Raw genomic sequence first — 22,475 nt, forward strand, 5'->3', positions numbered from 1 at the left:
TCCCATATGTATAAATATATATTCTTTTAAAATATTATTTTTCATTATAGATTATTACAAAATATTTAGTATCCTGATGCCCCTTTATTCATAAGATTCTCGCTTCATTTTTGGTAGGTATAATCAGGATTAATAGAATCTGAATTTTTAATATTGAGATCCCAGGAATAGAAGTACAGGAAAGATGAGCATACATGAAACATTTAAATATAAATTTCATGTTATCATTTAGTTTGTTTTCTTGATCTACATGAAGAAAAATAGTGTTGTGAGCCCATAAAAATATTCTACTTAAAACTGCTCATTTCCCATAGGTGCATATAAGCCACACACAATTCAGTCTGTTCTTTGGCTGGAATTTGCAGATATATTTAGGGCCTATTTACATTTCTGCATCTGCCAACTTGGGATTTGTCAGATTGTTGTATGACAGGTTGATCTTGCTAGCTGCTGCACATATTCTAGCATATTCTATGACTGAGCTGCTTTGCATACATTTCTGAATATTGTTATGCATGTTTAGTCTGTTTGGTTTGGTTGACTATATTCAAGTTACTTAAAGGAACTACACAATAGAAGAATACCTCACCTGGATGGGGTGTCATTTTGGGAATGGGAAATTTCGTGATGGTCATATTTATCTTCTTCCAGCTTGCTGTCATGGAAGTATGGTGATAATCAAAAAAGAAAAAAAAAATGTGTCACAGCAGCGTGGGGGAAAGAATTAGAAAGGAAGACATAACAGGAAGGTGGTAGATAAGGCCTTTGCTCTGATGTGAGTTTTCTATAACTTATACCAACTTTTATTCCTGTGTTTTAGGTGACTTATTTATATTCTAGACTGTAGCAAAAAATAAGAGAAAGTTAAATAAAAAAACCTGTGAAAAAATTTTTTAATCTGTAGTACAATTCTTGTGGCTTCCCTTGTGGCTCAGCTAGTCAAGAATCTGCCTACAATGTGGGAGACCTGGGTTTAATCTGTAGGTTGGGAAGCTCCCTTGGAGAAGGGGTAAGGCTACCCACTCCAGTATTCTGACCCTGAGAATTGCATGGACTATACAGTCCAAGGGGTCGCAAAGAGTGGGACATGACTGAGCCACTTTCACAATTCTTGCAGCTAAAGGCTGAACTCGCTACACCTTTGCCCCTGATCTCACAGTTGCTCAGATCCAGAAAAAAATTATACTGCTGCTGGAGAAGGAAATGGCAACCTACTCCAGCGTTCTTGCCTGGAGAATCCCAGGGACCAGGGAGCCTGGTGGGCTGCCGTCTATGGGGTCGCACAGAGTCGGACACGACTGCAGCGACTTATTAGCAGCAGCAGTAGCTGCTGAAGTATCATCCATGGAGGTGGCTTCAGTCATCAGAAAGCCTGCAGCAAGAGATTTTATGTTTGAAGAAATATACCAAATGGAATTGTTCTATTTCTACTAATATGGCATTAAGTTCTGTAAGTTTCAAGGATTTCTCTTGAACAAAGAATAATATTTTTTCAATTATAGTTTTCATATATTGCTTATTCATTTAATTGTTCACTTTTGAAATTAGTCGACATATGTATTAATTGTCTGTTCTATGCTGAAGGTACAAAGGCGATCTTATGGCGCTGGAGTGGAGGAGGAGACTGAGCAGTGGGTGGATGTTGTTAGTGGCCAGAGGCTCAGAGACGTTTGCAGGACTTGTGGCCGTGAAAGAGGAGGGAGGGGCTTTTAACACAAGCAGTGGGTTCGGATGGCTTCCAGAAGAGGCGGCACTTTCACAAGGTTGTTAAGTGCTCATGTGATGAATTAGGAGATAACCAGGTGCAGCAAAAGGGTAAGGGGGTTCATTTGAGGAAGAGGGGATATCGTCTGTAAAACTGCCATAAGAACAAGAGTATTGTTGGTTGTTGGATTTTTTAAGTGAGCATACTTTTCAACTCATTGACTGCAATGGTCCCATGGTGGTGGGTTTCTTTTTTTCAGGTAATACTTTTGTTTCCTCTTTCTTCTTGTTTTGTTTTTGCTTAATTTGCCAGACTGAATTGAAATGTATATATAAGCATGCATACATACTAAGCAAATGCATAATGCATATGCATGTGTACATATAGACATATATGCATATGTATTTACATATGTATGTGTGAATGGATATATATGTATGTATATTTGTGTGTTTGTCTTTGTATAAGTCTTTATTACTTCCCTGATGGCTCAGCAGGTAAAGAATCTGCCTGCAATGCAGGAGACGCAGGAGACGTGGGTTCGATCCGTGGGTCGGGAATGTCCTCTAGAGGAGGGCATGGGAACCCACTCCAGTACTCCTGTCTGGAAAATCTCATGGACGGAGGAGCCTGGAAGGCTATAGTCCACAGGGTTGTGAAGATTCAGACACAACTGAGTGACTAAACTCCCAGCACAAGTTAATAGTGGGGCTATGTTTTGTTGGTTACTCTATGTAGACTTCTCCTACCTGAATATTTTGAGATTTGCCATTCAAATTTTTATAGATCTGTTAAAACACATTTTTCGGATAAGACTCCCAAACTCTTAACCGCATATCTCAATCTTCCTTCCTTTTTGTACTACAACTGATGTTATTCCAACTGCATTCTTCTTGAATTGTAGCACCCAAACAGTACACACTTGATATAAGCATGTTTTCTGTTTTACATTAACTGACCCATTTATGATATTTTGTGGCTTTCTTTGTTCAAAGGCAGCTCATTAAACTGGAAACCATAAAGAACCATCTGGGATTAACTGTTGTCTCATTCCTGGGGGATAAATAATTAGCCTTTAGTTTCATTTGTGTGGATTGAATTTTTTGAATATCTGTATACATTAAAAGTGTTTTGTGTTGTTTAAAGAACACCTTCACATTGTCACCTTTTGTACTGAGATAGAATTCACTTTTGTGTCTTTATTTGGGGCACAGAGTTTTATTCCCACCTGAATGTCTTTAAGTTTTCCAGAAGAATTTAAGTATTATGCTGATCCTACAAAATCCAAAGCAGCGTACTGGGAGGCTATAGGGCTTTTCTGAAAATATATTAGGTCATCTAATGTCTTTACTTTTAAGGAAGGTAGGATATAAGTGCATAAAGTAACAGACTCAAAAGAGTGAAATGCAGCATGCTTGTGTTGTAGGGGTAAGCACTGATGATCAACAGTATTTTTGCCTCATACTCAAATATACTTCAAAATGCCATTTTTTGTTTCTGGTTAATTTTGCATACTGGAATATAATAATTTGTGGGGTTTTTTTGAGCATGGTTTATGTATTTTCAGAGGTTGAACAGACTTTATCTGTTGCATTTTAATTATCATTACCTGGAAAATATGATTAGAAACAAAAGTGTTTTATCATATTAATTTTAACCACGTTAATATTATAAGAAAGAAACAATCTTTTTAAAACTAATCTTTCAGTGTTTTTACTCTTGAACTTCTTATGAAAGACCTACATGGAGTGTATATTATGCAGTTTTTTCCTACACTGTACTAAATAACCCGAAAATTGAAACCTGTCATCTGAATATGTTAGAGGCAAGACTAAATTTCATATTGAGAATCTAGATTAATGAATAGAGAAATGATGCCAGAAGAAAATTTTATACTCATTGTTAAAAAATTTAAGTGGATATTAAAGATCAATGATAAACAGACATGGCTTTTCTGTCTCTGTTAGCTGTGTTTTCATCATTTTTAATGAGAATCCCTGATAATAACCTCTAATTTTTTGACATTTCTGTCTTTTGTGTGGGGGAAAAATAACAGTAATTGCTAGAAATTAATGAAATAATTTTGCTTGTAAGATGTTAAATTATTGACTGGATAATTTTAAGTTTTTTCATGCAAATTTTCACAAAAATTTGTCTAAATTTTTTGGGGTCAAATGGATTTAAGTAACCACCATTTTATAGACAAAGCAACACAGGTAAATAACCTTTACAGAAGGGTTCACTTGAGAGGTTAGTGGAAATTTGACAACCTGTCCTTTAAATTATCTTCTAAGTTTTACAAATGAATTACTAGTCATTTATGTTCTCTTTAGCCTTTTATTCTTATCATTTCCAGTTGATTACTCTTATTCTCTATCATTTAATATAAAAAAATTTACCCTTTTGTAATGATATTTAGAATTATTAATTAAAAATGACCTCTAAATTCAGGGACAACAGACAGGTGAAGAGAAATTCTAAAAACATCTTAAGTGAAATCATGCCTGATATTAAATTTCACAGAATATTGATAGCATATTGTCTATGAAAAAACCTCCTATTTTATCCTTTACCAGATGAATAAAACTTTTTAGAAAAGAGTGTTTGCAAATTGATTCATGTCAAATTCATCAAGATTTTGAACTGTAGGAAAAGACCTTTTCAATAAGACAAAAAATTAGCAAAGTACATCGAAGACGTGTACAGTATATACTGATTGAAGACCTGCCCAGTTTATATGGGAAAATGCATGTGTGAAAATTATTGGCAGGAGCTTAGGATTTCTAATTCTCCCAAGATGATCAAAAGAGCCAGCTGCATGCTAACCATGTCATACAAGCTAGAAAGCATACCTGTCAAATGCCAGCAAAGCTCCCTGTGACATTTGCCAGGAGACCAGGTGTTACTGCTGATAGATAAAATGTATTCCACAGCTTGATACCTAAGTTTTATTAGTGGTACCTGAGGAAAGCAGCAATTTTATTAACAAAAAGAAAGTCAACTCTGTTTTCATTCTCCTGACTCATGTATGTGTGTTATAGTTACAGAGCTGTGCCAAAATAGTTCAACCAGTAGCACGTTTCTTAATTAGAGGCATATGTGCCCTTTCAGGTAAAATAATTATTTCCTTCACGGAGTGATTATAGTTGCTCTACTAAGAGATGTTTGAAAATACTTGTGAGTGAACTGTAACATATTTCTTAGCAAGCATCCACTTTCTCGCTCTGAATATTCACATCCTGAAGTCATTGTGAGCCAATAATGATTAATGTTCATAATGAAGCAAAAAATGAAATTAGTTATTAAATTTGCTGTCAGTTCTTATCTGTGATGACTCTTGCACTTACTTTTCAAATCTTAATCTTGTATTAACATTGAATACATTCACTTTCAAGAATACTTGCTCACAAACTGATTCATGAAAGTTGTAGTGCTGTGGTGTAACAGTCCCTATTTTTCCCCAAAATGTAACATAAGGGAAATCTGTTGGCCTTAGATCTAACTCAGCAGGAGTTAGACCTAAAGAACTGCTCAGCTCTAATACTGCAATAGCATGGTCCCTCAGGTTAGCATTTTAATAAGACTCCAGTTAGAATATGACTGTTTCCTCTAGGCATCCTATTATTATTTAATACTATTAGGGAAGAAATACTCTTATGGTAGTCTGTGTCTTAGGCACACAGCTCTCTTTGACCTTCCTGTGGACTTAATTTTGAAAGTTTTCATTTTTGTTCTGGAAATATGTGTTAAAATGCAGTGTTGATAATTGATGTTACCCCTGGAAATTTTTCTCTCTTTTTTTTTAATGTGATTCTGTGAAATCATGTTTTCTGTAGAAAGTCCAGAATGGTCTGTGAGAAGGAATTCTACAAATGGACTGGTACGAACAAATTATTCTGTGTTTGTTTTTGGAGGTGTCAAAGAAATAGTGATTCAGATACGATTATTAATACATGACAGCCAAAGTTATTTATAGCTTTAGAATATGAGATACTTTAAACAGGAGCTTTTCTTAAGTGGATAGTATGGAGAAAGAGCGTCTTTTAACACAGTGTTTATTGATTTTAACTTCATCTCTTCCTTCCTTTAGGGTGTGGTGAGGCCCACTGGAGGATACGCTGTAATGCTTAACTGGTCGATGTCTTCCATATATGGACTTAAACCTGGAGAGGTAATCGTGGTTTTAAATTCATATTACATGACATTTATCTGATTAAGATATATGCATTTTATTTTCTTCTTATTGTTTAGGTGTGGTGGGCAGCTTCCGACTTAGGCTGGGTTGTTGGACATTCCTATATCTGTTATGGACCTCTTCTACATGGAAATACTACAGTTTTATATGAGGTAATAAAATCATACCACATATACATAGTGTTAATTTTACTGAAAGTTTCTGAGAACTAGTCTAAGTAGGAACAAAAAAAAATTGAATGGGGACAGGGAACATTTTTGTCTTCTTCCAGTTAAAAATATGATTTCATAAGACAGAGAAATATATAGAAAAAAATAAACAACTATTTAAATTGTGTTGAACAAAGCCATAAAATTATATTCTGAAAAATATACACTAAAAAGCTTCATGTCTATCCCTTTCTAGAAAATATCATTGGACTGATCCTGGTTTAGAACCTTAGAAAACAGTCATCACAAAACAGAGATTCACCTTTTTTTGTTGTTTTTAGAGAATTAATGGATTTCAACTATATGGTCTCTTGATTTTAACAGATATTTTTGGTAGCTTCTGATGATTGTTATATGAATAAGGAAGAGACTCCTAGACTGATCAGATTGAATCTTCATTGCTTTAAGATTCAGTTGCATGGATTAATGTTACCCAGGAATAATATTTTTGTGTGTATACTAGGAAATTCTGCTCTTATGCCTATTCTATTTAATTTTAGTAAATGCCTTGTATAAATACTTAAAACACATGTCCATCAGATTTGTAGGATATCGGAAGTTGAGAAGAACAGTAAAATGGTAGTTTGCTAAATCAGTACACAAAATAATCTTGGACTTTCAGGATAAAACACACAAGATGGGAGAATATGGAAATCCTTTTATAATTATATTAAAAATATAATTGCAAAAATGAAGTCAGGGAAATTTGAGTTGGTTGCAATTTATGTAGTTAAATCCCTGTGATTATAATTGTCTGTAGTTCAAACATCAGTGGTTGATAGGATGACTTTAAAAAATAGTCACCATATGCAATAGTATAATCTTATTTCCCTTTTCACATTTGGAAATTTATGTTCAGTTTAATGAGGAGAGAAAAAAATAATTAACTTATTAGAAAGCATTTGGATGAAAGAGAATAGAGTGAAAATGTCATACAAGAAAGCAATGAAGGAATTGTGAATGGCTAGTCTGCTAATAGTAATAATATTTAGTGTGCATATATGTTAAGAATCTTTTGACATTTAAAGAGTTGTCACATAGTAATGTAGTAATGTGGAATTCCAGAGACCTATCTTTTGGGCATAATTAGAGAAAATTTAACTGTTCATTAGTAGAATAGGCAGCTTCTGAAATAGAAGGCTCTCTTTCACTTAAAGTCTTTCAAAATCAAGAGAGGAATCTGAAGAAGAGAATTTTATATGTGAGGTGTGGAAAATAGTATTAGATTATGTCAAAGTTCTTTAAGATCTTAACATTCTGCAAGTCAATGATTCCAAAAAAATCAGAGACTGTTGTTAATCTTTGTGGCAATCTCCTAGTCCCAGCCAGCATTTAAAAGCATGATTATTCCCACATTTTCGGCTGGCTGGTTTTCTGTATTGAAATCCTCAGAGATATTAAGGCAAACTTTGACACAAATATTATGCCACCTTGTACTACTCCTCATCTCTTATTCTATGCCTCTGTCTGTAGACTTAATATGTCCTGTGGTATTTGTAATAATTAAAACATAAGATAATCTTGACAATTGTGTCCCATACTGAAATTCTTGCAATAGAATAAGTGTTTTTTATTAAAATAATAATTCCCTTTGAAGTAAACAAAATAAGCCTTAACACTAAGTACTTATAATAAATTGTGAATTGCTAATATAAAATGACAAAGCCAAAGATGCCATTATGTTGATAAGTATTTATAAGTATTAGTTTGCCTTTAGGACTATAGTACATGTAATTTTTGTGCATTTACCATTGGCCTTTTTTATTTTTTAAGCTTATTTAAAACATAGTTGTAACATCATTAAAAGGGCTCTGTTGTTTGTCTTTATCTTGAAATGATGAGCTCAAGAACAGTGTAGATGTTCTATCAGTATTTGTTGTACAAAAGAGTGATTTTTTTTTTTAACCTTTTAAATCTTATCTGTGCACTTGGGTTTCTTTCCTACAACTTATAAAATCCTCAATTCTCTCTTATCATAAAACAAAGCCTTTTAGACTTCTGCACATTTCTAGCTATCCCATCTTTATATTCTTCTCCACTGAGTCCTTGGAAAAAATACCCTTCCCATATTGTCTGAACTTTATATTCTTCCAGTTATTCTCCATCCCAGTGAAGTCCAGTTTTTCTCCACATTGTTTCATAAAGCTACTGTATCAGAGATCAGTGGTGGCTTAGTAAGGGACAAAGTCAAGGATTTTCTTCAGTTTGATTTTATTTTTTCTCTCAATGGCATCAACCCTGGTGACTGTGTTCGGTGATGGTAATTCTCTCTGCTCTCTTGAGTCCCCATGTCCTTTTGCTATTGTTTAGGCTGTTTCTTTTGCCTTACATGAGTTTCCCTCTGTCTTTCCTTGTCTGGTTAATCCCAGCTATCTTGTAGACTCTGATTAGATGTAATCATCACCTGGAAAATTTTCTCAAAGTCTTTGACTGCTCAGTTCCCCTTTCTGTGGTTCCATTGCCCCTTGAATTTATGTCTGTTAGTTAGCTGACCCCACTATTCTGAAGTTATATCTAGTAAAGTGAGGGCCTCACAAGCCAGTCTCAGTGTAGTAGACAATACACACTAAACATGTAGTGGGCGCTTATGGAACTAAATTGGACGCTACTTCTCTGTTCTCATTCTGCCTCTCTGACATCCTGTCTTCCGTTTCCTCCCTTGGTTTCTTTTACTTTGATCCTCAATATTGGGTGATAATAGAGTCTTGTTCTTAGCCCTCTTTTCTCATTCTGCTTTTATTTCCTGGATAATCTCCTTGCAATTGGATTTGAGTATTACTAATTAAACCCAGGCTCTTAACTCCTCCTATCTATGTCTAACCTTCCTGCTAAGCACCAGCTTATTATTAGGGACTTTCAGATGGCCCAGGCATTCCTTATGGTCAAGGTGCTCTGAAATGAACTCACAATCTCCACTTTTCCCTCCATAGACATTTCTTTCCGTGTACTCTTCAGTGTTGTTAATGTTACCTGCTTTTACTCAGTCGGCTAAACTAAGAATCAAGAAGTGATTCTAACTTCACTCTCCTTACATATCATATTCTATTGCTTACCACGTTTTGTTGATTTACATTTTTTGTTCTTGTTGTTCATCTGCTCAGTCATGTCTGACTCTTTACAACCTCATAGACTGCAGCACTCGAGGCTTCCCTGTCCTTCACTGTCTCCCGGAGTTTGCTCAAACTCATGTCTACTGAATCCATGATGTCATCCAACCATCTCATCTTCTGTCACCTCCTTCTCCCTCTCCCCTCAATCTTTCCTAGCACCAGTGTCTTTTCCAATGAATCAGCTTTTCACACCAGGTAGCCAAAGTATTGGAGCTTCAGTCTCAGTCCTTCCAATGAATATTCAGAGTTTATTTCCTTTAGGATTGATTGGTTTGATTTCCTTGCTCTCAGATGTGAAATGACAGGGCAAAACATGTTTGAGGGACTTTCAATGAATCCTTCTGTTGACTGCTATAAGATGCTATTTGAGAGGAGTCCAGCTCTCTGTAAGAAGTCTGGCCAGATTTCAGAGCCCAAGAAAATAAAGTTTGTTACCATTTCCATTTTTCCTCATCTATTTGCTATGAAGTAATGGGGCTGGATGTGATGATCTTCATTTTTTAAATGTTGAGTTTTAAGCCACCTTTTTCACTCTCCTCTTTTACTTTCATCAAGATTTCCTCTTTGCTTTCTGCCATTAGGATGGTGTCATCTGCCTATCTGAGGTTATTGACATTTCTGCCAGCAATCTTGATTCCAGCTTGTGATTCATCTAGCCAGGCATTTCACATGATGTATTCTTATTTAATATAAATTAAATAAGGGTGACAATATATAGCCTTGATGTACTCCTTTCCCAATTTTGAACCAGTCAGTTGTTCCATGTCCAGTTCTAACTGTTGCTTCTCGACCGCATATTGATTTCTCAGGAGGCAGGTAAGGCGGTCTGGTATTCCCATATTTTAGCACCTGTCAAAAGTGTCCTCTTGTTTCTATGCATCCTGCCACATAGTCAAGGCTGTGACAGTTTAGTAAGTATGTTGCTGACTGGTGTGTATTCTATGTTTGGCCTCTGATCTCACTTGTGCCTGTGCTTTCCAGTTGTATATTTCAGAGCCAGTCTAGACCATGTTCTAATAAATACTCCTGCCTTCAGACGGCTTTCCAGGCCATCTCTACCCAAACTCTAATTTCTGAGCTCTCCTCCCTATCCATCTAAAATGCAAAGATTAATGCAGAACTTCGTTGCTTAAATTTTTTCAAAGGGTTGAGTTCTCTCTCCAGGAAGTTAGAGATGACATACTATTCTCTATTCCTCCCACTAAGTAGAACTGAACATTTTAGGCATTATGTCTAAAACAAATGTAAGACTAAAAGATGGAGATAAGAAGGAAAATTGACTTTAGGGAACTTGTGATTTGAGAAACAATGTAGTGAGACCTTGGCTTTATTTTACCCTCACATGTCTTAGATTTGTGTCTAAAGAAGCTGACAACCTAGAAGTGCCAACAACTGCAGACAAAGCAAATCACAATGAAACTAAACCCTCTGAAAAGGAAAACAACAACAACAACAACAAACAACAAGCCTGACCTCTCAAGCCAAAGGTTTAGGAAGGAGCAGCTTAAGACATGAAACTTTTAGATGGCTCCATTCCAGACAAATGACACAGAAAAATCCATGGTCCCAGCCCCACTGCCAACAGCAAAGGCTGAGTGGGAAGTTTAGACTTCCACAATTGTTAGGCTTTAAGGAGGAGCTTAATCCTAACCCTCTTCCCACAGGGTGGTGTCAGAGGGATTTGAATAGGGAGCCAAGATTTTCCTTCCTGTTAGGTTGTAATGAGGACCCGTTGAACAAGCAATAAAGTAGAGAGCAAATAAGGAGCCTGGGCTTATCCCCCTAACCTTCCAGTAATGAGATACCCCCTTCCATTCTGCATTGGGATAGAGTCAGTGGAAGCCTAGTAGAGAGTCAGGATTTTCGAAGGGACCACCTGTCTCTTCCCTGTGGTATCAGTGGAGGCCTTGTTGGGAGCAGGAGCAGGGAGGTGCCATTAGAAGCCTACGATTAGAACGGGAACCAATCCAGAGTAATGAGGCACATTCTCCCAAGCTATTCTCTTCTCCAGGGGCTCTTTCCCCACCCAGGAATCAAACCCAGGTTTCCTGCATTGCAGGCAGATTCTTTACCATCTGAGCTACCAGTGAAGCCCCAACTGGGTATCAAGGAAGTCAAATGACGAACCTGGATTTTTACCCCTTTGTCTTCTTTGCTGGAGTGAAATCTAAATAAGCCACCTGAAACAAGATTTAAATATGAGTCTGTCTCGTAATACCAAGAAACTGTCCAGGATTTGATGACCTCATACCAAGACCTAAAAAGTTCTCAAGCTGAATGAGAGGAGACAGTTGACAGGTGCCAGAACTGAGATGACAAAGATGTTAGAATTATCTGACAAAGGTTTTAAAGCAACTGTGGTAAAAGTGCTTCAACGAGTGATGATGAACATTCTTTAAACATTTTATTTTTTTAAGGTCAAAACATAGTTACAGTTAAGAAATAAAAAGTTCCAGCAAAGATATAGATGCTATAAAGAATAATCATGGGGAAATTATAGAGTTGAAAAATGTAATAACAAAGATAAAAACTCAGTGGATGGGCTCAATACCAGAATGGAGGGGACAGAGGAAACACTAATGAATTGGAAGAAGCAGCAATAGAAATTACCCAATCTAAACAGCAGAAAGAAAACAGATGGAAAAGAAACAACTAACAGAGGCTCAGGGATATGTGGAATGATAACAGAAAATATAGCATTTGTAATTTCAGTGATGAAAGGTGAGGAGAAAGAGAGCAGGCCTGAAAAAAATGATGGAAAGCTTCTGAAAACTTAGCTTCTCAGATTTGGCCAACGATATATATTTGTTGGTTCAAGAAACCGAGTAAACCCTCAAACAAGATTACTATAAAGAAATCCACATACACAAAAAAATCTTTAACTTCTGAAAATTGAAGGCAAAAAAAAAAAGGATTTCTTATCTGTATGGGTAAAACCCTTTGAATGATAGGATTTCTTAGAAACTAGGGAGGCCAGAGGAAAGTGACAGAATGTTTTTCAAGTGTGAGAAGAAGGGAACTGTCAATCCAGAATTCTGTATTTATGCAAATATATTTTGAAGATAAAGGAGAAATGAAGACATTCTCAAGGGAGAGAAAAATTTGGAAAATTTGTTACCACTTTCTTATTGTTTAGTCATTAAATTGTGTCTGACCCTTTTGCAACACTATGGAGTGTGAAGCCTGCAGGCTCCTCTGTGCATGGGATTTCCAAGCAAGAATACTGGAGTGAGGTGCAATTTCCTACTCCAGGGGATCTTCCTGACCCAGGGATTGAACCCACGTCTCCTGCATTGGATTCTTTACTGCTGAACCACTGGAGGAGCCATAAGCCTCTCTAAAAGGGACAGCTAATGGCCAGTAGTTAATAATGAAAGACTAAGTACTTCTTATGTTTGAGAACAAAGCAAGGATGCCCACTCTCACCTCTTTATTCAGTTTACTTCTGAACGTTCTAGTTAATTTGATAAGGCAATATATGGGAAAAAAAAGAGAAACATATCAGAAAGGAAGAAATAAAATTGTCTCTATTTGAATGTGGCATGATTGTCTAGGAAATTATAAAACATATTTAAAAACCTGTAATTAATAAGTGAGTTCAGCTAAGTCTCAGGATACAAGATAAACATACAAACATCAGTTGTTTTTCTACATACTGTAGTCAACACCTTTGGCTACAAAAAGGCAACATCTCCTTGTAGAGATGTTCTTTATCTTGATTATATCGTGTCCTAATTGTGATACTAAGCTATAGTTTTGCAAGATGTTACTAATAGGGAAAACTGTTGAGGGTACATAACATACTTCTGTATTATTTCTTACAGTTTCCTGTGAATCTACAATTATTCGTATAAAAACTTAGTTAAAGGTTACTAAAAAGGACTTTAAAGAACTCCTGTTAAAGAACAAAATTCAAACTTACTTGCATGATATGAATGATCTGTAGTCATCTGCTCTTTGCCCACCTTTAAAATGTGTCTCTTATTCTGACCTCTAATTCAGCTTCCTACTCAGCAATCCAGTCATTATTAGCACTTACATGAACAGAAAAAAGTGAAAGTGAAAGTTGCTTAGTCATGTCTGATTCTTTGCCACCCCATGGACTATACAGTCCATGGGATTCTTCAGGCCAGAATACTGGAGTGGGTAGTCTTTCCCTTCTCCAGGGGATCTTCCCAATCCAGGGATCAAACCGCCAGTGATTAAGTTGTCTCCTCCACTGAAATTCCACTTTTGTTCTGATCACATGGCAGAGTGGTTCTTTTTCTTAAGGGATCAGCTTGAATTTCCTCTTCCCTCTGATATTTTCATGACTTCCTCTGGCTGATCAAAGTTCCTTATAATTCCATTTTGCCATCTGGATTCCTTTGGTCTTGTGAGTATAGGCCTGTGATACCGTAAACTGAGGGCAGGGGACGTTTGTCATCTGTACCCCCAGTGTCCAGCACAGTGCCTGTCAGGAGATACAGAAAATTCATTCTGTAAATGAATTTCTAAGAGGACTAATTGCCAACTGGAGCATGCAGAACACAGGGTGAAAACTTGCTTGATTAATTAAAGCAAAGCTAAAGTATAACAGAGTCCTGACTTGTCACTAGGCCAGCAAATGAAAAAAGTCTTTATTAACTTCCACAAAATAATTGTCCCACTTGTGCCTCAATTTTAGTTGGATTGCTAAATTAGCATTGTTTTATTTTAGTGTTATTATTATTTTTAATTTAGGAAGCTAAAAATCTTCCATTATATAATAAAAATACATTCTTTTTATAGTGAACAGAATAATTTAGTAGATCATTCATCTCTTCATAGGATTATCTTTTCTGAATAGAAATAAACTCATAAATTTAGTTTATCAAAGATTTATTTTTATTCTTAATGAATTATAGCATATCAAAACTATAGTATGAGGTAGACAGTAAATTGGTCTCTGTGATAATATTTTTCCCTAGTGATGCATTTTAATTTAACAAAAATAGATGTTCTGAAGTAGGAGATTTGCAGATCACTCTGTGCCAAATCATCTAGAGTACAAAAATCAGCTCATGAAGCATTTCTCTTTTATTGAGTACAAATTGTTTATGATATTTTATGAATAAATAATTATATTAGGTGAAAAAAAATTAAAAATGGTTATAATTAAGTTGGGTATTCAGTGAAATCTCCAAGTACAGAAGAGTTACCCACTTGAAGCAGTCTGTGCTTCACCATAAAACTTACAGTGGATATTGAAATAAGATTTTCTTTTTTGCCACAGAGCAGCAGTCCCCAACCTTTTTGGCACGAGGGACCAGTTTCGTGGAAGACAGTTTTTCCACGGACTGGAGTTGGAGGATGGTTTCAAGTGATTCAAGCACATTATACTTATTGTGCACTTTATTATTATTTTTATTACATCAGCTTTACCTCAGATCCTGGAAGATGGGGACTCCTGCCATACAGGACATTTAGGCCTACATTTTCCTGGTTGTCTGCTTTTATTTTAGCTTTCTGATAATTGCCAAATTTTCAACACATTCCTGTTTCTTTCAGTAAAACAAACAAACAGCACCCCCCGCCATAAATCATTGGTTCCCTATCCCCATGCAGTCACAGCTTTCTTCATCTTTGAAGGCTCTTGCCTGTACCCAAAGCTCCACTTTCTAACCTAGAACTTAACTTCGCAATCCTCTCAAACTGGCCTCTGTCATCTTCATTTCATAATAACAGCTTTTGATAATTTCCTTAGTGACTGGAAAAGTCAGTTTTCATTCCAATCCCAAAGAAAGGCAGTATCAAAGAATGTTCAGGTTACCATACAATTGCACTCATTTCACATGCTAACAAGGTAATGCCCAAAATCCTTCAAGCTAAGCTTCAGCAGTACATGAACCAATAACTTCAGATGCATAAGCTAGATTTAGAAAAGGCAGAGGTTATTATCTATAGTGAAACAGATCACCAGCCCAGGTTGGATGCATGAGACAAGTGCTCGGGCCTGGTGCACTGGGAAGACCCAGAGGGATTGGGTAGAGAGGGAGGTGGGAGGTGGGATCGGGATGGGGAATACATGTAAATCCATGGCTGATTCATGTCAATGTATGACAAAAACTACTGTAATGATGTAAAGTAATTAGCCTCCAACTAATAAAAATAATTAAAAAAAAAAGGCAGAGGAACTAGAGATAAAATTGCCAACATCCTCTAGATCATAGAAAAAACAAGGGAATTTCAGAAAGACATCTACTTCTGCTTCACTGAATGTAGTAAAGCTTTTAACTGTGTGGATGACAACAAACTGGAAAATTCTTAAAGAGATGTGTATACTAGACCACCTTACCTGTCTGTTGAGTAACCTGAATGGCAGGGAAGAAGCATTAGTTAGAACTGGACATGGAATGATGGACTGGTTCCATATTAGGAAAGGAGTACATCAAGGCTGTATATTGTCACCCTGCTTGTTTAACTTACATGCAGAGTATATTGTATGAAATGCTGGGCTGGATGACTCACAAGCTGGAATCAAGATTGCTGGGAGAAATATCAACAACCTCAGATATGCAGATGATACCATTTTAATGGCAGAAAGCAAAGGGGAACTAAAGAGCCTCTTGATAAAGGTGAAAGAGGAGAGGGGGAAAAGCTGGCTTAAAACTCAACATTCAAAAAACAAAGATCATAGTATCTGGTCCCATCACTTTATGGCAAATAGATGGGGAAAAGTGGAAACAGTGACAGATTTTATTTTCCTGGTCAAAATCACTGCATATGGTGACTGCAGCCACGAAATTAATAGACGCTTTCTCCTTGGAAAAAAAGCTATGAGAAACCTAGACAGTGTATTGAAAAGCAGAGCCATCACTTTGCCAACAAAGCTCTGTATAGTTAAAGCTATGATTTTTCCAGTAGTCATGTACGGATGTGAGTGTTAGACCATAAGGAAGGCTTTGGTGCTTTCAAACTATGATGCTGGAGAAGACTCTTGAGAGTTTCATGGACTGCAAAGAGATCAAACCAGTCCATCCTAAAAGAAATCAGTCCTGACTATTCATTGGAAGGACAGATGCTGAAGCTGAAGCTCCAATACTTTGGCCACCTGATGCAAAGAGCCAGCTCTTTGGAAAAGACACTGATGCTGGGAAAGATTGAGGGCAAGAGGATAAGGGGGCAACAGGATGAGATGGTTGAATGGATCACTGATGCAATGGACATGAGTCTGAAGAAACTCAGGGAGACAGTGAAGGACAGGGAAGTCTGGCATGCTGCAGTTCATGGGTCACAAAAAGTTGGACAGGACTTAGTGACTGGACAATGACAAGAACAACTAGTAATTACATTTTTTCATATGCCAGTGGACATTTTCAGTCCTCTTCGTATTTGACTCTTCAGTGTTTGAAAGGTTTTACTTTCATCTATCTTACTTTCTTCCCTTCTGAGGAAAACACGTTCTATTTTTCTGAAGTTATTCTTATGCTCATCTCTGCTACAGGGATTTTCTGACTCGTTGCCTGGAATATATTCCTCTTATCCTTTACAGCACAGCCAGTGTCGCTTCCTGGGAGAAGCCTTCCTGGGCCTCTCTGACTAGGGCAGATCTCCGGAGTCTCTCATAAGCACCTTGGGTTTTTCCTTCCTGGCTTGTGTCACCGTTGCCACTTCACTTTAATGTTTATGCTCCTTTGATTTATCTGCCTCTCTCTGCTCTATACTCTGTGAAGGAAGGAGTCATGTTAGTGTTTGCCCACCATCAAGTCTCAGCTTTTAGCCTTGTTCTGGACAAATTTTCAGTCCTCAATAAATAAATACCTGGATGAAAATAACAGGGGAAAAAAGAAAAAGCTTGATTTGTAAGTAAAGACTTTTTTCCCCTGAGAAAGGAAAAAGTAATTCTAATTTTCTCTTTAGTAGAGAACTTAATGAACAAATTAAGTAATCCATTATACCTTTTTTAAGAAACAAAGATTTATTTTTGTTCACTGACCTATACTTATTTGATGTATGCAATTCTGGAAGCCACATTGGACTGCCAAAATATGCAAACCAATTCTGAATAATTCAGTCCTTTATTTCTCATCTATAAATATTACTATTAATAGTACCTTTCTTAAATGACATTAAATTGGTTAATCCATTGAAATACCTTAGGATAGTTGCCAGAATATAATTGTGCCATAGATGCTAGATATTATAAGCTACTGTTATTCAAAGCTATGAATATTTTCTTTTCCAGAATAAAATTCAACAATATAAACACCAGCCATTCATTCCCATGCAGTCCAGCCATTGTAATGCTCGAATTTTCACATATTCCACATTTCTTTTTTCAAAGCGTGTAACTCTGAGGCAGTCATCAGCACATTAGAGTCTGTTCCCTTTGGAGCCCATTAATTCTTCTAAGCACCAGTCAAGGGAATCAGCACATGGGGATGTGTTGATCCTGCTCCTACCATCTTTGAAGAATGAGCAGCAGATGTAGAAGATAACCCAGTGGTCTCTCCCCTCAAGAATCTGTCCATTCAGAGTAGAACACATGATTGAAATGAGAGTGGCCTGGAAGTCTTTCATCTGCAAATAATACAGAACATTTCATGGTTCATTATTATCCAAACATATATAACCCTTCACTTCTACTTTTTGATGGGCTTTATCATTACAAGCTTTTAAACTGCCTATGTATCTTTCAAAACTTCAGGGTATTCAGCTTGATAGTCTCTTTCTGAATGTTCTTTTCCTGATTTCGTGGGAAGAGTTTAGATAGCCCTATTTTTTCTTTCTTTACAGTGTGGTTAGTGTAGAAATGAACTCTGTACTCTTCTTGACTTGTGTAAAAATTTAGTAAAATAATGTATGTGAAAGTAGTTTGAAAGCATCAAAGAAATATTATGATATGGATATGTATCTATAAAATATATACAAAATATGATAGCATGTACAATATCAATTTATATAAATATATTTATATAAAATTATCAATTTATATAAAATAGTGACATTATTATCACCATATATACATGGATCAAAACGTTAAAACATTTTGCAATATGAAAGTCTCATGTTGGAGAATATTGAGGATACTTCTTTGAACTACTTTCAAGTTATTTTAGTATTGAACACTCTTGTTAGGTCATCCCCAGTGTTTTTTCAATGTCTGTCATCTGCTCTGTTCGACTTTGTATCTGTAATCTCTGTGAAGACTTCCTATGATGTATTTTCCACATGTGGATGTTCTGAATTCTCAGAGCCTCCCAGGCTTCATTTTGACAATGTAATTGTAATTTGCACTTCCATCTGTGTTAACCTGTTTTCTTTATTGATTATCCCCTTTTCAAGGACAGAGATTTGCTTCTTTCAAGTATGAAGTCTGTTACTTTTTTTTTTTAACCACTAATTGCCATAATATTGCTAACTAATACACTCCATAGGCATACACCAAAGACTCTCTCTCTTTTTCCTCATATAATGGAAATTTATTTCTTCCTTTTAAATCTAGTATAACAACAGTGTATTTTTTGTGTTTGTATGAAATGAGAAAAATGATGACTCAGTTATTACTTTGATTCAGGCTATATAATTTCAGTATCTCAGTTGGAACAGATTGTAAATCTGATGCTGGCATCTTTTAGGTTTCTTACAAGACTAGTTGGTGAAAGATTCCTTGTTTTGAGTATTTTTCTCTGTGTGTGCCTGTGTTTTATGTTAGAACAAGCAAGTGCAACTATTGTCATAGCTCCAACAACAATATTTATTGGGTACCTGTTGTGAGCATAGCATCTTGCTAGGATTGATAGAGAAACAGAGAAAGTATCAGATGCCTTCCTTGCAATGAAAGCACTGACAATATAGTCAAAGAATTAAGAGTAGCGTAAAGAAAAAAAAAAAAAGAGTCGTGTAAAGGAAGGGAAGCAAACAAATTGAAGACACCACCTAAGAAACATATTACAGTGTGTAGAAAATGTGAAAAAATTTTCAGAAGCTACATTGAACCATTAATACTCTACATTAAATACTTGCACCTGGTTTGATGCAGTTTTCTGATGACAACTAAATGAAGATCAAAGAAATTAAATAAGCTGCCTTAGGTCACATACCTTGTAAATGGATTATATCTGGCTCAAAAATCTGTCTATTAGTCCCTTAAGAGAAGTTTAGGACTAGAGTAGATAGGTAAAGAATTGTAGATGATACAGTACAAGTAATAACAACAGCTACTATGGATGAGTGTTGGCTGATAGGAACTCCTCTAAGCAGTTTATATGGTTTTAATTCTGTCTCCAAACTCATGGGATAAATATTTTGCATACCTATTTACAGTTGTAGAAACTTAGTTTTGGAGAAATTAAATAACCTTACCAATAGCATAAGAGTGATGGAGCTCAGATTTGAAGCAAGGTTTTCTGGCTCCAAAGTCTGTATCCTCAGGTTCATAATTTTGAGATGAACAGTTGGGAAACTTGAGCAGTGCAAACTAGTTTGCGCCACTATATACCAGAACCAGAGTATCAGTGATCTGAACATAAAGGAGAAGGCAGGATGTTAGAGTGTCAGGTGGATATTGTAAGACAAAGGTAAAAAAGGAAATTAAAACTAGTTTAGATGTCTTCATCTAGGACAGCTGCTATAGTGGCAGTTGTCAACTGCCTACACTATAGTACTATAGTAGGAGTGACAGCTATTGTGAAGGAGAAAACAGTACTTTTAGTTTTGGTAATGTTGAGTATAAAGGAGCTACTCGGACATTTGTGTGGTGTTGGGAAGTGAGGTTTGAAACTCAGAAGAACTTTCAGAATTAGAAATGTGAAAGAGTTAATAATTCAGGTACCTAAAGTGATCAAGTTATGCAGAGAGGTGAAGTCTGAGAAAGGAAAGCAATATAAATTGAGAGTGAGAAAGTGAAAAGCGATAGAAGAATCAGAAAGCAGTGCCCTAAAAACCAGTGGAGGGGAGGTTTTCCAGAAGATGAGGGATCGGCAAGCCAAGTGCTATGGCTAGAGGGCTGGTAGGACAAAACTGGAGAGAGAGTGGGCAATTTGGGTGTAGCTAGCCACCCTTATGAGGGCAGTTTCCTCGGAAAATTTGTTCATTTTATTTTTTAACATGGAGAAATATGAGCATGCTGAAGTTTGTATTTGGTAAATTATGGAACAGTGTGGAAGAGTTAGACTTTGTACAGCCTCAGGTTGAATTGCCGTATACATGTGGAATAGTCACACTTTATTTTCTGGGCAGAAATCTGTTAGTGTAATAATTCAAGAGGCCATTTAATTTCTCTAACAGTGAATTCTCACTCCTTGCTATGAGTAGAGACAGCCTGAATTTGTTCCTTCAGTACAGGATATAGCAGTGATTGCTCATCAGCATGGAGGAATTCAGAGGGGAAAGCAGTCCTGCTTTTATCTAGTCTTGAACTACCAGCTATCCTAGTGATAAATGTTCTCTGATTGCTGGGAATGGTACATGTGTCAGAGTCCCTAATTAGCTCAGCACTGGGTCTGTGGAATTACCAATTACTGTGCTCGGCTTCATTTACTTGGCATTAATAACTTTTGAAAGTAAGCATCTTTTTAATATGTTTATTACCTAGGTGAAAGAAATGGTTTATCCCATTGGGGGTAAGATCATCAAAAGTGTCAGTATGGTCAACTCTGAGTTGGGAAAAGGCAGGGGAAGAAAACAAACCAAAAAGGACAGACCTATTTTTGATTTTTTAAAACTCTATTGAGGTATAATTGGCAACTAAATTTAGGCTATTTGATACATGTGTACATTATAAATGGGCTTTCCAGGTGGCTCAGTGGTGAAGACTCCACCTGCCAATGCAGGAGATGCGAGAGACACAGGTTCGATCCCTGGGTCAGAAAGATTCTCTGGAGGAGGAAATGGTAACCCACTCCAGTACTCTTTCCTGGAGAATCCCGTGGACAGAGGAGCCTAACAGGTTACAGTCCATGGGGTCGCAGACAGTCAGACATGACAGAAGGACTGAGCGTGCATGCCTGCATGTACATCATGAAAGGATTTCTCCCATTTGCTTAACTAAAATATCTCACATATTAATCATTCTTTTCCTGTTGAGAATGTTTAAATTCTACTCGCTTAACAAATTTCAATGATACAGTATTTTCAACTGTTAGTCACCATATTCTATATTAGATCCTCAGATTTTGTTCACCTTATAGCTGAAAGTTTGTACAAAAGGGATAGATCTAGATGAGGTTATAGCTCAACATATGCAGTATGAATATAGTCATGGAGAAGTCTTACCTTTTCAGGATGGAAGCTAGAGCCTGTCCTTCTTAACCGAAGAAAGGCAAGGACTCAAACCTGAGGAATTGCAACTCTTGGTATCTACCACAGGAGATAGTAAAGAGGGATTGTCAAAATAGCAAATTTATTGAAAGCATTAATCTGAACCATATGAAACTGCTGATATTTGACTGGCTTTGATTTACAAAAATGGCAAATTCTTGTAATCAAAATAATAGGGGGATAAAGAAGATAGTTTGGTTGGGCACCTCAGACAGGACACTAAGTTTGGATTTTGAGACTATTTGTAGCCCTTTGATAAAAGTGGATTAAGAGGGTAGCAATAGGAAGGCTTATCTACCCCGTGGAGGGGGGGAAATGAACTGAGTTATGATATCTGCCTGTTCATCTGCCCTCTAGCTTCATCAAGCTGTTTCTCAGAGTGAAGCAAAATCTTAAAGAGATTTTACCTAGAAACCTAGGGATATATGTAGAAATATTTTGCTTATGAAGGATTTCAGAAACTGATAAAAGCAATTGACTTCATTCCCTAGGAAAAAGTGCATATACACATTAAAAAAAATCAGAATATTTATGAACCCCTCTGAAATTCAGGTCAGAAACCCTTCATTTAAAGATAAAGGTATATTGCTTTCAAGCAGTAATAAAACCAAAGTAAAATCCCAAACTGAAACTTAATTTTCAAAGGTCTCTGGACAACACGTTAACCTCTGCTGAGCAGGGGTTAATCGGTTCATCTTTGTGGATAAGGTAGTTTTACACAGGGTGCTGGGTCTACAAATCATGATATATATCTATAGATATAGATATAGATATAGGTATAGATATCTCCAGTCTGGAATCTGATTTAGGGACCAAGGCATAAGTAATTGGGGGAATAAGGCATTTCTCTCCAATTGTTTTCTCAGTAAATGGCCTCCTATTATCAGATTTCACTTATATTAGTATATTCTTTTTACCAATACTTAGATTGGCTCATTTACTGATAACATATGGAAAAAAGGCAGCAAAATTTA

The 22,475-nt window shown here is 36.4% G+C and overlaps 1 protein-coding gene across 5 annotated transcripts in view; it reads left to right on the plus strand.

Annotated features, from left to right (window-relative positions):
* The window catches only part of ACSS3 (acyl-CoA synthetase short chain family member 3), a 247,922-nt gene that overhangs the window by 65,702 nt on the left and 159,745 nt on the right, over positions 1-22,475 (plus strand). For all 5 annotated transcript variants that reach the window (XR_011483185.1, XM_070454281.1, XM_070454280.1 and 2 more), the window contains exons 6-7: positions 5,796-5,876; positions 5,957-6,052. Coding sequence is in view for 4 of the 5 variants with exons in the window: in XM_070454281.1 (XP_070310382.1) it covers positions 5,796-5,876; positions 5,957-6,052 (177 nt within the window). In the remaining variant the exon portion in view is untranslated. The remainder of the gene's footprint in view (positions 1-5,795; positions 5,877-5,956; positions 6,053-22,475) is intronic.

The sequence above is a fragment of the Odocoileus virginianus genome, chromosome 24 (genome assembly GCF_023699985.2).
Source record: "Odocoileus virginianus isolate 20LAN1187 ecotype Illinois chromosome 24, Ovbor_1.2, whole genome shotgun sequence".
Classification (NCBI taxonomy): domain Eukaryota; kingdom Metazoa; phylum Chordata; class Mammalia; order Artiodactyla; family Cervidae; genus Odocoileus; species Odocoileus virginianus.